The sequence below is a fragment of the Aquila chrysaetos genome, chromosome 2, assembly GCF_900496995.4.
Source record: "Aquila chrysaetos chrysaetos chromosome 2, bAquChr1.4, whole genome shotgun sequence".
Lineage (NCBI taxonomy): Eukaryota > Metazoa > Chordata > Aves > Accipitriformes > Accipitridae > Aquila > Aquila chrysaetos.
Genome location: NC_044005.1, coordinates 77403760 through 77420675, shown reverse-complemented (window position 1 = coordinate 77420675; position 16916 = coordinate 77403760). Strand labels below are relative to the sequence as shown.

General features: G+C 36.7%; 1 protein-coding gene across 1 annotated transcript in view; it reads left to right on the top strand.

Moving 5' to 3' along the window:
- Window positions 1-16916, top strand: part of RIMS1 (regulating synaptic membrane exocytosis 1) — a 342135-nt gene that overhangs the window by 239054 nt on the left and 86165 nt on the right. Inside the window, 4 exon segments of the mRNA XM_030034563.2 lie at window positions 726-797; window positions 4987-5169; window positions 6517-6629; window positions 12235-12264. Of these exon segments, the coding sequence (XP_029890423.1) occupies window positions 726-797; window positions 4987-5169; window positions 6517-6629; window positions 12235-12264 (398 nt within the window).

The window sequence follows — 16916 nt, the reverse complement described above, 5'->3', positions numbered from 1 at the left end:
TTTTTATTTACTATCAAAGTAAATGCTTAGGTTGTCAGAGGTAACTAGTGCCTCACTATCCAAATGTCAGATGAATTCTATAAAATATTTATGTGGGAAAGGAGAGAAGAAATGAAATAAACTTCTGACTTATTTATATTGACTAGAAAAAAAAATAGAATTGTTTTAAACTGTTTCTAAAAAACCTTAACAAGTTTTAATACAGTGAGATTTTTGAAAAGCCAAGTTTTTATTAATATAGTGACAGCATTATTTAAATCTGATATGATGCAGTATTTGTTTTGCTTTTGGAATTTAGATTTAAAAGCAATTTTTAAAGTTTACGTTTGATTAGTATTTTCAGCAACACTTTTTTTCCTGCTGTCTACTCTGCATTTGGTTTTTCATGCTGTTAAGAGATGACTAAAAGGCCTACGAGGAGGTGTTGTTTCTAATCAAATACAGACTGTGAAGTGGGAGCTAGCTACAGGTTCAGTCAGGATCAATGTTATCATCTCCCCTGTTTTGGTACCTCCTAACTTTCACACCATCAGCCCCAGTCAAACCTAATCAGTGCACTGTGTCTTAAACCTCGAGTTCACCAGCCTGTTCATGACAATAGTTGTCACTTTTTCATCTGTCAACCATTTCTGTTATTACCTTTATAATACATTAATAAATAATCTTCATATTTCTGTATTCTTTTTCTTCTTTGTTCATTTCTTTTCTGACATGTCATTTCACAGGCAGTCCAGAAAAGTGGAAAGATATAGCAGCCAAAAACAAACTAGGAAAGGCTCCGCAACTGAAACAGAAAGGTAGGATTGCTGATCGATGAGTAAACATCTCTTATAATCCATATGATTCCAGTTTTTTGAATATACCTCTAATACGACTTTTAAAGTAGAACGACTGTGACAGTACCAAAAGCTGTTGTCATAATTTACAGTATTATTTACTTTGTATCTATTTTATTAGCACTGCTTGCTGTGTTGCATACATATGGAATTTTGCTGGCATTCTCCATCATGGCAGATAAACTCAATGGTAAAGACTAGCAGTCCATCCATTTCATAAACCAAAACCTGAGACCCATCGCCACTATCTTGATCTCCGTAAGATGACATTTGGAAGTGTGTAGTATATTTCATTAGTATGGGACTAAACCTTTTCTGCACTTTACCACTGATCTTATTCCAAAAAATCTCGTCTGTTTTACAATAAATTTGAGGATGAAAAAAATATATTCACAGATTAATAATTCAAGATGTCTCTGATCAAATTACTTTCAATTTATAATATAAAAACATTAAGTTATGCATTTAAATATGTATAGAAAATTTTATAATCTATCAGTATATAAAGTCAATATAAACACTGGGTCTTTAACCTTTGCATTCATTGAATTTTCCTGCACTTATATTATCATTGTAACTTTTAGCTTTGATGCTACAGTAGTATAGGGTTATGTATTCAAATTATTAAGAGGTGAAAAACAAAAATATATTTAGTCAGCAGTACATCTAGTTAAGTATTAAACCCTGTGTATTGGCTGAAATAAGAGCAGTGAGGAGGGGTGAGATCCTGCCTTTGTCAGAAACAGATTTATGTTATCTTGATTAGCAGAGGAGGAATGTACATCTGTTTACATTGTGAGGGTTGAAAAACTTCTGTGAACAACACAGACAAATATTTTTTTTTTCAATGAAAATGCACATTGTGTAAAAAAACTTCAGGGCTTTTATTTTATTTTACTGCTTCAAGCCCCAGATTATCGTTCCTGATCCAAAAGCAATGGTTACATTTTTCTTAGTTTTGATGATTCTGTTGTCACAACAGCCCAGGTGCTTTTTCACTTTAGACCAGAGAAATTACCTAAATAATGGCTGAAATCCTTGCTGTGTTTAAACCAGGGACAGTTTTGCTATTGAGATCACTAAAGCCATTTTTACCCCCCCTTTTTTTTCTAACTTATGAAGAGTAAGGGGAGCCACTGGGTCTGAGGTCCAAGGGGCTCACAGTTCAGCGATGAACCCAGTGCAACAAGAGCATAGGGAAACATGAATTGCGCTGCTGCTTTTTACATCTCCACGGCACATGGTGTAGGCTTCTGTTTCCATAAAGTGATTCATTACGACTAGATGCGAGACACAAATGCCTAAATAAGTCCGAGTGCTGTAGTTTAGTATTTCATCATAGATATAACGTTGCACTAGTGCCAGAAAGTTTTGATAATAGGACAGGCAATTAATTTTCTTGTCAAATGGCAAATATAACTCAAGACTATTTCTTCCTCAAATATTCATTTCTGTCTTAGATTTGATCTTTATTTTGCAATTTGCAGATCTTGTCTAATATTAGCTAAGCAGATTACTGGAATAAGATACTAACATGCTGTCAGCTTCTCTGTAGAGCCTTTCAACATGCTATGTAAGATTAAGTTCTCCATGTATTGTGATAGCTTAGGAAATGTACATAAAAGGGAAAAAGCAAACCTTCTTAGGATAGTTTACAAAGCCTAAGAATTCTCTTAATTCGTTGTGATAAGCCTTCAAGATGGGATTCAGTAAACTCTTCTGAAGGAGTAAAACTGATTACATGAAGATCAAACATTTTCTGTGCTTGTATGAATGAGAAAAACTGTGGTAAAATTTGGTTCATCCCAATCCTAAAGTGTTTTCTTTCAGCCCTAACTGATCGCCCCAGAAATGCCAGATCTGAGGTTACCTGTCATATGTATTATGATACATGCAGTCTTCAACTGTACTTGCTGTATTTTACATAGGACCCGGTGCCAGGCGCGTGCTGGATTGGAGATGCTCTCTCATTCTTAGTTTTTCTTTCTAGTTCCATAAGTGGCAGCATGTTGTATTTAGTATGTGCCACTGAGGCATCAGTCTGAAGAGAAAGGAATTTGAGTTTTCTTGTGTGCAGGCAGAGCTGGAACCTGTAGGATTCCCATGTAGACCATTGCCAATTGACTTAACAGGTTTGCTGCTTGCAGCGTTACCTTCCTCTTTGAGGAACCAGGAGATGATACACATGTATGTGCTCGTTGCAGTCTATTGCTCACCAGGTATCATTTCTCTCCCAAATTCCTCTCCTCTCCATACTTCTTATCTCACTTCTGTCTCGTTTCCTCAGTCATACACTAGCTTTTGTCTCCTGTGCTTGTTCCTTTTTGTCTCATTCTGATCAGCCATTTGCAAACTTCTTCCTTTCAGCAACCGATCTTTCTCCTAGGCCAGCAAGTCCTTAACACCATTCTAGTTTTCCTCCACTTCCCTTTTAGCTCTATTTTCATTTGCACCCCAAGTAGCATATTTGTCTCAGTGTAATAGCCCAGCTAATGCAAATCTTAAGCCTCGTGTGTCTTCATTTTAGTTAAGCAGATCTTCTGTCTTTCTCTCGTGGAAGGGGACAGGTCTATAAAAAGGGTATTACTGAAAGAGCAGGAGTTAAGTTTCTGAGTCTCAGATAAAGTGTTCTGTAATGGCAGGACAGACTCTCCTAGTGCTTTGCTAGGCTTTCAGATAAATTCCAGGACATTTAGCCTCTAAAATGAGAAAAATCAGAACTGAGAACATGATGACTTGGTTAGATTGGAGCATTCATTCATAGTAAAAGCAAGCAAGCACTTTCTGGCACAGGGTGGGATCCATATTTACCTTATGGATGTTATCTGATGAAACATGCTTAAAAGCTGGTTGCATGCAATAGTTGGCATGGTTTACTTTTACAGTCAACATGGAGAAACAGGCGTTTTGAGAACTCAGTTCATCTTCGTTATCGTAAGCATCTTATAGAATCAGGGGAATCAGTCTCTGCAGGAATGTTACGGTTATCACCACAGCAAACCAGGAGTTTAGCTAAAGAAGCGTTAGGGTTTGAGAGAGAATAAGGTAAGGGCAGCAGAATCCTGGTTTTGTTGTATTGTGACTGGACTTGCACATAAACTGTTACTGATGAAATGGCTTTGAAACCAAACCTGCTTCTTATCCTTGGTAGGCATCCGCATGTTATCTCATATATATTATTTTTTTTTAGGTTGACTTTTCAGTGTATGATAGTCTCATAAACTAGACAGTCCCTTGGTTACTTGACTATCAGTTGTGCTGGGTGTCTGAAGGGAGGCTTCATAAGTCTGCACAAATTTAAAAAACAAAAACAAAAACAAAAAAACCCCAAACAAACCAAAAAACCCACAATGAAATGTTGTCACAGGAAAGTGAAATTTCTGAAATAACAGCAGATACAGTAGTACCAGTTCCAAAATGCTGCACTGTTGGGAAACCAAGGAAGAGTAAAAAGGCACAGTTAGAATACTTCGTAACTCTCTAAACTTGAAGTGTTTCAGGTTATCTTATACTTGCAGTGTATGTAATTATTAAACTACTAATAATTATGCTTTATTTTACTAACACAATTAATCATTTTACTGCATATTTTAATTATATTTTCATTAGAGTTCCTTCAGAACTGTATTTCTGTTTTAGGGCTTACAGCAGAAAGATACTTAATTAGATTCCTTATTTCAAACTCCTAGGGAAACCAAGGGAATTACATATGTGCTTACATATTGTCCTTTTTTAGGACACTAATTGAAATCCAGTTAATATTTTGAATAAGGATAAAAGCTATGGTTTAGAAATGCTTTGTGGTAAAACTAGGTATTCATAGCCTACCCTGTGCTAGTACTTATGTCATATGTTCTGTTAGCTTGTGTTTGCTGTGTTTAAGATGCAGCTAGAGTTTTTGGCCAACTGTCCGCTATGTGCAGTGCAGTTCAACAGTTCCACAAGTAGGGTCATGTGTATCTGCAGTGGTGAGTGTTCTGCAGTTTGTCATTTCGAAAATGGATTTGCATTCAGAATTAATAACTTTGATCTGAAATGTCAACCCTGGTCCTGCAGCCAGGATTTGCAATGTTCTTTGATGGAGGGGGGCATGGGAAGGTATGCCTGGAGCTAACAACTGAACAGTTTCTTTTTGGCCCTGATGTTTTAGGGGTCTGCTACCATGTCTTTCTAGAAGGGGACTTCCAACCCCACGAACGACTGAACAGCCAGTCATTAGGGGAAAACATCACGCTCGCTCAAGGTCGAGTGAGCACTCTAGTATCAGACCCTTATGCTCTGTACATCACCTAGCGCCCGGAGGTTCGGCGCCACCTTCTCCACTTCTGACAAGGTTGCTATTACATGTACAGCACAGCTTTCATGTCCTGCCTCCCAGGTGTCAGTGTGGTGTTGTACTTTCCTGAGCATACGTGGCGCGTTCACTCATTCTGGCACTGTAGATTATCCTCTCTTCATGGTATTTACACTTCTCCCATATCCTTTACGCCACCTATCTTCACCATCCAGATGGTACTTCTTGCTGTTGAACTTAAATACTTAAGCGAATGTAAGAGTAAAAAATTGGCTGTGTTTCGTCCTTCCATTGTTGTGTTTTGTTCTGTATCCATATGAAAATTATCAAAGTATTTCTCTAAACATTGTGCAGGAAACCATGTGCTGTTCACACAGCTAACTCTGAGCTTACAGGCTAAGAGAAAGTCAGTTGATCTACGCAGTGTGAAAGCCAACAGTATTTTGGACTTCCACAAATGTGTTACTCAAAATCGCAAATTATCTACTTGCAGCCTTAGGGTAGTAGATAAATACTGCTTATCCGCTGTAGTGAGTGTGATATTACTGTAACTGGCAAGGGCATTTAATAGTAAGCTCTCCCCCTCAGTGGTCTGCTCCTTCTCATCTTTGTTTTACTTTCTTAAACTTTTTCCCTAGTTATTAGAGGTGGCCGTACTTATTTTAAATGCAAACTTACCAGCGTTCCAAAGGTGTTTGATGTGTTACACTCAGATGCTGTAACTATGTGTAAGAAATGAATTAGCCAAGGTGCTCTGAAATAGTGCTAGCTAGAATTCAGCCAAAGGGGTTTAGGATATTTACTTAGGTACGATTATTAAAAATCTTGTTCATTCTTCGTGCACACCCACACATGCACCCCCCACCAATACAAAGGTTAAAGTTCTTTTTCCTTCTCTGAGTTCAGGGTAAAACAACATGTTATCCCATGGGAACAGATGCTTGCTGTCCAGTTCTCTGTGGCCCTGTGCAATTATTGCATCAGCACAAGGGGAATACAAGAGTTAATAAAATATAGAGGTGACGTTTTGTTTTGCCCTTATACCAGTGCAGGAGAACATGTATAAATTGCGAGTCATAATCATAAATGGGTTTTAGAAAACTATTTTTTCATTCAGTGGTTTTTGACTAGGACTTTATTAAAAAAAAACAACAACAAACCAAAGGAAAATACTTCTCCTTAGTTGAAGGTAGTTAGAGAAATTAAATGTGAGGCCTTAGAAGTTAACTGGGTATCTAGACCTGAGTATGTGCATATGGCATACACCAAATGCAAACTTCTTCAAACCCATCTTCAGTATATGCAACTTAATATGTGTTTAAAATTCAGAATATAAAAATTCTCTTCATTTGCGTTATTTTACTTTTATCTTAATTTCATTTGCAGAGTACATCAACAAGGAAGTCCCACACAGTCTCCTCCTGCAGACACATCCTTCAGCAGTCGCAGGGGAAGACAGCTACCGCAAGTTCCAGTAAGAAGTGGCAGTATAGAGCAAGGTATCAAATAATGAGCTTATGATAGCTCAAACTCTTTGTTTTCTTACCTTTCTTTACTTAAAGTCTACTTTCTTAACTACATGTTCAATGCTATAATTCTACTTATAAAGCAATAGAAGAGAATGAAAGCATATTTGTAGTCTGGGAAATCCAGTAGAGTTTGACTGGTGGATTATTACACATGGTTTAAGTGCCCCAATTTTCTAGCACCCTTTTATGTTTGTCTACTTTTAAATTTCTATTAGAGTCGTGGTAGTTTCCAACACATATCTAGTTTGTATTCAGCTAAAGAAATCAGGGGCAAAGATTCTGACAACATTTTGCCAGTCTTACTCATTTCTTATTTTGTGGTTTATATTAATTGTTATGTATTATTAACATAAATTAATAATAAACATCACAAATCTGTTTTTCTTCTGGAGTTCATAGTTCAGTGAGTAAAGAATGAAAATAGTCACCATGGGAAATGTGAAAGCACAGGTCATCAGCTCTTTCTTTCTTAAGAATAAACTGATCAGGCAGAGGAGTGCTGCTCTTTTCTGAAAAAGGCAACGTAGACGTAATGGATGTAGAAGATGTTTTTTACATACTAATATCAAATAAGTATGAATATTGCTGTTTCCTTTTCTAGCAACATACTGCACACAGAGTATGAGCTATTATGATAAAATGAAATGGCACAATGGATAATATTTGCACATTCAGGTTTTCTTCGGTGTTTAAAAAGCCTGTTTTCTCATTGACTACAAGCAACAACTGAGATTGTCATGTATCACAAGGTTTTCTTCTACGTGGAAATTATAGAAATGCTTCTAATGGTGAAATATGGTAGCGCTTTATAGAACTGTTGGCAGACTGCTTTCTTGAATAGATAATATTGCTGACCATGACCTTCTTATCATGATAGATTATCATGGGATTTTTTTTGTATGATGGCTTGCATTAACATGCAATGAGCTTACATTAATTTTATGGCTTTGAGCTGTGATGGCATACTACACCTTCAATTAACACATAGAAAAATGCATTCTTGTTTTATACATGTGTTTATTTTGAATGATTAATATACTGATACAAGTGGGGTTTATTAATTTTAAACTTTACATTCGAGTCCTCTTGTTTTGTAGTGAATCTAGGACTGTCTGGATTATAAACTAGTTACAAACTACATTTACATCTTCTATTTCTGCATATTAGTAAGTCGGGAGCCTCTTAGGGAAACATAATAAGTAATGAATTTCAAATTTCTTTCATGTTTCTTCTGCAATTTCAGAACTCAGTACAATATGTAATGATGAATCAGCCTTTAATTTAATTTTAAGTTGGCTTTCCTTTGGATATTCATCTGTCATCTTTCTGCTGTTCTTGATAACTGGTGTGTTGAGAATAAAATGCTAATTTATATTTTGTTAAAGACATTGGAAATGAATGTAGAACTTACAATGAAAATGAGTAGAGATGGGTTGTATACAGAAGTGAAAAGAAAAAATGAAAGTTGAGCAGAAGGCTAAAGCTACTCTAGGTTTAGAAAGATGTTGATACTGTGAATACCTGTAAAGTAATGCTGTTTCACTGAACTCTTACTTACACTTGTTGATATGCTTGCGTCTTATGTATAAAATGTGCAAGTAGGATACGACATATCATTTACTTTGTTGTTATATATCATACTGTCTGTGTCAATATAGCTGCACTACAGCACATGGAATCGAAGGCTAAAGAGATTTCCCTCTCTACACAGTACTTTGGTTTTGTCTAAGTGACTGGCTTGTCCTTTTGAAGGGGAGGTTTTCTGATTTTACCCATGTTTAATACTTTGTTTAAGCTGAGAATGTATTTGCAGAGAAGTACTAAATTGAATAGATTTTATAAAATATTTTTAAATGGTTTTGTCAGTATCTTCTGAAATAAATATGATAATATGTATAAACTTTATACTACTGTAGGAAATTAAATTCAGTGAGGCTATAAGACCATAGCATTTGCTCTGATTTACAGTATCAAATTTTAATATCAGTTTCACCTCTTTAATCCCTGTCAAATGAGCATCGGGGTCAAATGGATTGACTAGAAGTGATCTGACCCTAATGTAGGGTTGAATCCAAAGCGTGGTGAGGTCTGTAAAAGATTTCCATTAGCTGTACTTGGAACTGAATTGTGTCCTTAATGATTTAAATTCACAGTCACCATGGATATAGATGATGTCAAAATCTAGTGCAATATACAAATGTTATAGGGAGCATTTCAAAATGCCTTTTCTTCATTTATAAAGCAAGCTACTTTTTGGTGGTCAGTATTGACATCCTGTGTTTCAAGAAAATCCTGTATGATAAACCACAAGGTGTCATTTTTATAGTAAAGTACTTCTGTACACTCTACAGGAATTCTGCTGTGTCAGGGGGGTTGAATGCACATCTAAATATATACATCTATGAATTTGTGTCTGTTTTACAAATCACAGTGATTGCTGTAAAAAATTGAATGTCTGTATATCAAGAGGGTTTTTTTTATTTGCTCTTTGCATATTCAGAAGGCATAGAAGAATCCAGTAAAGTAATTTTATTATTCTCTAAAGCTCTCATTATGAAACAAATGAGAGTTTATGAAGGAGCAAGAGACTGGTAGTGGTTTTCATCTCGAGAAACAGAGTGATATTTTAACTCTAAATCTTTAATCTTTAGCTCTCAACTGTAAATGATCATATCCATGCTAATAAGGCTTGTTCTAGGACTGACATTGCATCTCGGACATTCCATTTTGTCATTGTCAAGTTTAGAACTGAAAAAACGGTTGCTTCCTTCTCTCTACCAGATGATGTTGTCTTAGACACTGCTCTGGTCGGCAGTTAGAGAATCATAAAAAGTCAACTTGTGAGAAAATAAGGTAGTTTTAAACGGTCCTTATTAGTAGACACTCTTTATTTAAAAAAAAAAAAAATCTCATAGAAGTAATTCTTACAGAGACGACCAAAGTAGTGGTCCCTATTCCATTACAGAAATGGGTTTGGTACTACTGATCAGGAAGAGAGAAAAAATCTTAAATGTAAAGGGAAAAAGTCCAATTTAAGGGCTAAAACCTCAAAAGAGCATAATTATGCACAGTAGCAAAAAAAAAAAAAAGAAAAGGCTTCTTGGTGATTATGTTCTAAAGGGTATAGCAGCTTTGCCTAGTTTTGCAGTGTGGGGTGGGTAGTTATTTTCACTTGGAACAGTTCTAACTAAATAATATTTTTAGCAACGCCAGTACATGCAGACTTTTTAAAGTGGTTACAGTTAAGATTGTAGGCTTCCGTAATTTTTAGGCAATGTGATTTTTATTTTAATCCCAGTGATATTCAAGGAAGACATGTTTGTATTTCTTTCCTTTGAAACCCCGTCAGCAGTATTTCCTAGAGTGCAAGACACAGTGGGATGTTATTGCATCTAAAGGTCTTGAGATGCTTGAATATTGAAAGCTAGGCTGGTGTAGATGTGTCTCTGTGTGTTTTCAAAAAGTTGCACTTTAGTAGTCATTACCCTAACGTATGCTACTTAAGAAGTGTTTTTTATTTCTTTGTTTTAACTGATAATTTTATAAAAGGACCTAATAATATGAAGATATTTTGGCTCAGTGACTAAAGCGGTGAAATTCTAAGCCATGATAAGGACAATGGTGTGTTCTCAATATGTCATGCTGCGCCGAGCTGTAAGAGATTTGCATCAGTGCTTTTTTAATTTGCATCATGTTTGAGTGGAACAGCGCACATCATTAAGAGGGGCAGGGATTCTGCATTGACTTTGCGTTTCAGCTGTTTCTATAACAACTTTGTTTTGTAGTTGCATGGTTTTTAAATAATACTTCTGTATAAAGCATATTTCTGTGATCTTTATTCAGTCTATCCTCTGTCATTGCAACTATCAAACATCACAGGAATTCTTGCTTGAATAGGATTTGAGGGTGGGTCTCTACACTTTTGTATAATGGTTAATCATTGTGTTGATCAAGGAAATGAATACAAGCTGAAGATTTGTAGCATTTTTCTACGCTCCTTTTTGGCTGTGGTAGATAATATTAGGAAATCTAGCAAATAAATAAGAAAAAACACGTTATGTACTATTGAAATTTATGAACCAGCAAGATAAATGTGCAATGATTGTTTGTAGTCTAAAAAATATTTTTAAGAGCTAATTCATGCAAACCAGGTCTCTCTCCCTGTATCTGCTTCTATTTGGCGCTTCACAGCATGATTTCTTTCTCATAGCTTCAACAATGTGTTTTCATATTTCAGAAGCTCTATAATGAGAGTAAAGTTTGTGATAATCAGCAGTCTATTTGCATGTAAAGAGCGTCTGTAAACATAACTGAGCTAGTGTGGTTCTCTGTGTTTCCAGTGGCATCTGTTTATGGCAATAGGCCTTATGCAGTGACCTTTAGAAAAGCAAAAGTGTGACCAGCATTAAGTACTGCTGTATCTTAGCTCATGTTAGAAAAAGCTGCATAAGTTTTGTACGTGGCTTGTATGCAGGGTGAAGTACATGCGTGCGTGTGTGCTAGTGTTTCATGAGGGAAAGCTACGTTGAAGACTCTACTGGTACTGAATGGGGATTACTTGTCTAAAGTTCACGTGTCTCATATATGTACAAGTCTTTAATGGTAGTCACATCATCGAGGAATGAAGTGTTTTGATGTCCAGTGTTTCCTTTTAACAAGTAAGAATCAGAATTTTGTACAGAAAATCAGTATGTTGTCAAATAATACCTTTGAGTTGCAAATATCTTTTTATATTTAACCAACTTATGATCCTAAAAAAAATGAATAGCTAGTGAAAACCATTCTGTGTATATGTACTTGATCATTTAAATGTCATTGCAGTGACAGTGTGGCTTGAGTAATGGTAGAAGATCAAACCCTTTCAGTTAAAACCTTTTTTCAGATCCATCAGTATAAAACTTGAGTGGCAGAAGAAAAAGAATAAGTCATTTCAATTTTAGGTGTTAGTCTTTTAGCACTGTTTGTTTTGTCTTCATATTTCTGGTTTTATTTTGAAATTATTAGGTGGCTCTGCATATTTTGAGGCAGCTTGTGGAATCTTTACTCACGCTGGAGAGTATTTTTTCTCAGCATTGCTAACTCTTGCAAATGAGTTCAAGCCTCGTAATCTTTTATGTTTTCCTTAATGACCGATTTTCAGTAGTCCAGTGGTTATTGAGTATTACAGATTTCAGTTAATAGAAAATAAATTTGTAACACTCATTATTGCAGAAAAGGCTTCAGAATCTAAATGAGGATTATGTGGTTCGGGAGTGAGAGTGATACTTAAAGCAATTTTAAGATTTTAATGTTAATCATAAATTTGGGTATGACAATACTGCTCAAGCGGAATATTTAAAGACTCCACAATCTGGTTCTCGGTAACTTCATTATTCCTGTTAATTTTAAAGAAAAAGTCATAGGCTTTATTATTTATCATGGTTTATCATTTTAATTTTCTACATTACTTTTACATATGCTGGAGTACTGCCTACTGTACATGCCATTGTCACATGTAACACATTTCTTTATCTAACTTTAAATTTGCTGATTTCTTTTTCTGTTTCCATCATTCCGTGCATTTAATTCATTGAAGAGCAAGAGACTTTTAACTCTTCCACAAAAGGTAAATATTTATGTAATTTTTTACGAATGTTTGGCAAATGTTAATACTGGCTTTTCCCTCAATATATTCCATGTCAGCATATAGTATTTAGTTAACAGTGTTTAACAGGCGAGAAGGTTGTTTCTCAAATATCTCTATACTGTCTGATGCCCCTCTTTAGAATCTGAAAATGGTTTCTTTTGTAATTTCTAATTTTCCTATTGAAATGCAATATACTGGATTTACAAGGAGTAGTCATGGTATTTTACATGGCTTAGAAGGTGCTTGATTGAGTTAAAGTTCACGCAAAGACTTAAGATTTTACCTAAGCTGCTCTTGACCTCTGCACAACATCTGCTTCTAATGATGCAGCCATGGCTTTTGGCATCTGTGAAGGATGTTTCATAGGTCTGGGCTTGGGAATATTTGAAGGTGATGATGGCCAGAAACTATCCTTCGTATGCAGAGAGCTTCTGAAGAATGAGCTGTGTTTTATTTGCATGACAAGCCCTTGACACTCAAAGTTAGTCATGTTGCAGGGCAGGTCTCTAGGGCAGACGTACAGCGCTCACCTCCTATGCATTTGACCTCCTATGAATTCTCCATGTCTGTGCCGATACCAGTAAATCAGTGAGCTCAAACAACAGGTATCTAAGGCTGTCCCACATAGTGAAAAGTGTAGTCTGTCACGTCCCTATCGAGGCAATGCTGCAGAGAAGTCCTTTTTCTGGTTTTTTGTTTTGTTTTGTTTTTTTCTTTTTGCTGAAAGTAAGAGTTATGTCAAAACAGAATGAGGCTTGGAGAGAAAAAAATGAAAAATATGAATCCCTTTTAACATCAACAGCAAAATACTATGCTGCAGAAACATGAATAGCACAGATTAATCTTTTCTGACCTTTAGTCCTGAGTCCTGCAGATCTTGGGAACCTCTGGTCTGAATATAGGCTTTGGTGGGTCAAAACCAAACTGTAAGGTGAACTTGAATCAGAATATCTCCTACAACCTCTCTACTTTCTGAAAGGGTGAATCCCACTGACACATTCATACTTGCTTAGATAAAAATACAGCAGCTGTTCCACTAACGACAAACTCCAACACCTATGCCAATACTCAGGAGTATGTTTTCATGATAATGTTAAAAAAAAGATAAAAAAGAAATAACATTTAACTTAGGTATTAGCAATTACAGGTTATTTTGCAGTGTTAAGAATGTATTATGAAATGTCTTAAGAAAGTGCTAAGAATGGTTGATTTTACAAATTATTTCTGTCATTTTTGCTTTCTTCAATATTTATATTTCTCTCAAACAGAACAATACAAATCAATCATGCCAGTTTGGTTTATATGCCTCTTTCAAGTTCACAAACCTTGCCCTGTGACTTGGACTGCAGTGGATGTTTCTTTGTTTAAAACGATTGACTTTATGCAGACAAACTAGACCATGCCTGTAACAGGTTTGTAAAAGAGCTTGTTTCCACAAGGTTTGGATGGGTCTGGTCCAAGATTTGGGAGTGTGTAGAAGGTGGTGGGTTCATTATACACACAGATTCCTCTGGCTCAAGGGAGCTGAATGCAGGTGCAGCCCCGAGGCAGAAAAGAGCTGGGCAAAAGGAGTGGGAAGAAGTGGAGTGCTGGCAGTTCTGGGGCACCATGAGTAACTTAAGTTGAGCTGACTTACACTAGTAGCCCACTGTCACCTCTGACTTTCCCCAGGACAGAATGAGAGATAAAAAGGACAGTAGGTGAATGGGAGATATGGATGGGGAGGGTTACAGGATATTATGTGGCAAGAGACATAGGTATGAATGAAAGCATCTACTACAGATGTGGACAACACTGACCAGATAGATCTACAACAAAAAAATCAAGCATCTGTTCCACTCTAATCAATGGGAAGGGTTCCAATAAAGTCTTCAGCAGATTACAAAGATGCTGACTTGGATTGCTGCCAGAACCAGTGGTTTAATTTTTTCAAATTTTAAGAAGTATATGGTTGTTTTCTGGTTGTTTTCTTTTAAATAGAAGCTTCTGTTGGGATCATCCTTTAAACTCTTTGAGGAAGAACTGAGTGTTGCATCAGCCAGTTCAGATTCTTACATTGGCTTATCTTCCTTCTGGAGTGAGTTATTAAACTCAAGATGACCACCATGCCTCTGCATGTACTGGGAGATCCAAGCTCATTTCCCAGCTTGGCAGTCTGAGTATGTGCTTTGGTCATGCCTCCATTCTGATTTGGGAGGAGGTCCAGAGCGGTATCAGCTCCCTCGGAAAGGAAACCCATGTACACAGGCTTAAAGGAGCCCACAGCACGTTCTAGTCAGGTATGGGGACCAGGGCTGCAGAGCAGGCTTCAGAGCCCATCTCCCTCACTACCTGCATGTTGCTGATAAGTACTTTTTGAATTCATATATGCAGAGGAGTGGTAACAAGTTCTTTATCTTAGCAACAGATTGATTTTTCAGGGTTACTAACCTTGTGTTTCAAGACATTCCTCCGCTCATGATTTCAAAATGTTATGTGTTTTTTACATTTCACAGTAGAGTTTGCTGTGGATTTTTAAAGTCATGGAACCTACTACAGGGATACTTTGTGTGTGCATATTGCAAAACTCATCCTGAAAGCTGAACAGAAATAACCTGGAGACTCTCTGTTATTTCTGAAACGCTTCGTCCTGGTCCACCATCAGTGTGAGTTCTCTCTGCTGTGCCACACAGCCAGCTCTGCAGTGAATGCTCCGCTCCTTCCTCGCTTCCCTTGCCCACTGCACTAGGGGATTCTGCCATCCAAATTTCACCACTGCTTTATTTCCCTGCCTTTGTTCTGGACGTTGGTTCTGCCTAGTTTCTTCTTCAGCTTCCCGTGCTCACTTCCTCAAACCAGATGCTGGTTTTCTCCCCCCAATTCCCATCAACAGAGCATCTAAGCAGCACAGACAGATGAAGCTCCTGGCTTTTGCTGTGTAGAAGAGCTAAGTGTATGCACCTCCAGACTGCATTATAGCTGTAGCTGTTTGTCATTGTTCAACTTTTCTTCTTAGTGTGAAGACAGAGTGAAGAATAGGTCAGATCTCTGTTGCCTTCTGGGGTAAGTGCAGTTCCCTGTTGCCCTGCCAGAGCCTGCTGTTTGTGCCCCAGAGACACTGTTACTATGAAATAGTTTTTATGAGATAAATTTTCACTTCAGTTTACTTTTCAGTAGCTTCCTTGTATAAGCAAATCTTTCTGTCATTTTAGACTTACAGAGTTTTTCCCTTAAAGTTTGCATCATAAAGGATGTGTGGTATCTGCTGGTAAGGGTTACAGCTATCTGAAATCTTGATGCCAATTTCTTCTTGTTACATAGCTTACTCCAACATTTAATAGGGCAGGTAACATTTGGAGGATTTCCAAATTGTACTGTTTGCCTACACCTGCTTTCTGTCTTGGCCATCTTGAACAGAAACATGAAGTGCCTCAACAGCCAATTCTATGTTTGCAGACTTCACCATTACAGAAGATGATATAGTCAATGTTAAGACATCCATAGGTTTTCTATAGTCTAGGAAAAACCGATATGGTTATCAGTTTTAATCACAGACCATGGTAATGTCACCAGTCATTCTGGCATTAAGCCCATACTTGGGTTTGAGCAAGAATGTCCTTTTAGAAAGGTATTTTCACTTAATGACTGCAAGCGGTGGAAAATTGTTCCTGTGCTTAACCACCTGACTTTTTAAACATATGTCTTATTACTTATCTGACCTTATCTAACTTCATAGCTATTGGGCATTATTGTACCTGTATCTGCTAAGTTGAAGAGCCTTTTATGGTTAGAAGTCTTCCAACATGTAAATAATTATGGACCCTAATCAAGCCACATATCTCCTTTCTTTTTAATCGTTTCCTAAATCTGTTTCTGCAAGACTGCGTCCTGGACTTGGTATAATTCTCATGACTTCTCTCTGAATCTTTTTCACCAACAGTATGCTTGGAATGATAGTCTTCCTAAAATATCAGAATCCATTAACCTTAGATAAACTTAGTATCTTCCAGTTTCCATGTGGATTTTTGATGTCCTAAAACTCCCTATCTCTGTATGGCATTTAAGAATTTGTTCTTTTAGTGTAAGCATAAAGGCTTATTTTCATATACCTTGCCAAAATTTCCCTTCTCCTTCTTGCTTTATTACTTGCTAGATAGCAACAAGTCATCAGAGATAGTGATATTTTGCTGGAGATACATGTGTAGCATGTACAGCAGTTCAATTTTGGGTATAAGGTTGTTTTCCTTGGAATTTGGTGATGTTCACACTGCTACACAGGAGTTAGTTTCAGTGCTAAAACAACTCTAATCCCTTTTTTCAAATGTATGAGTGGGTTCTTTTTAGATGTTATTTATTGACAAGATTCACAGCTTTCCAAAGTCTACAGAATGCGGAATCTCTTTGGTGATTGTTGTAATGTGAAAGAGGTGGAGACCTAAACAGTTAAGCTCAGGAATTAAAAACTAGAGCTAGAAAGGCAGCTATAGCATTTTTGCTGTTCCTTGCTTGTTCAGTATTGCTGCCTGTGGTACAATCTTTATTTAAATTACCCGACATGTTTCATACATTCTGCTATCAGCTTAATAGATAGCTGTTTATAGCATCATGCCATTTAAGAAATTTTGCAAATAATACAGAGTTTAGTTCCCCTT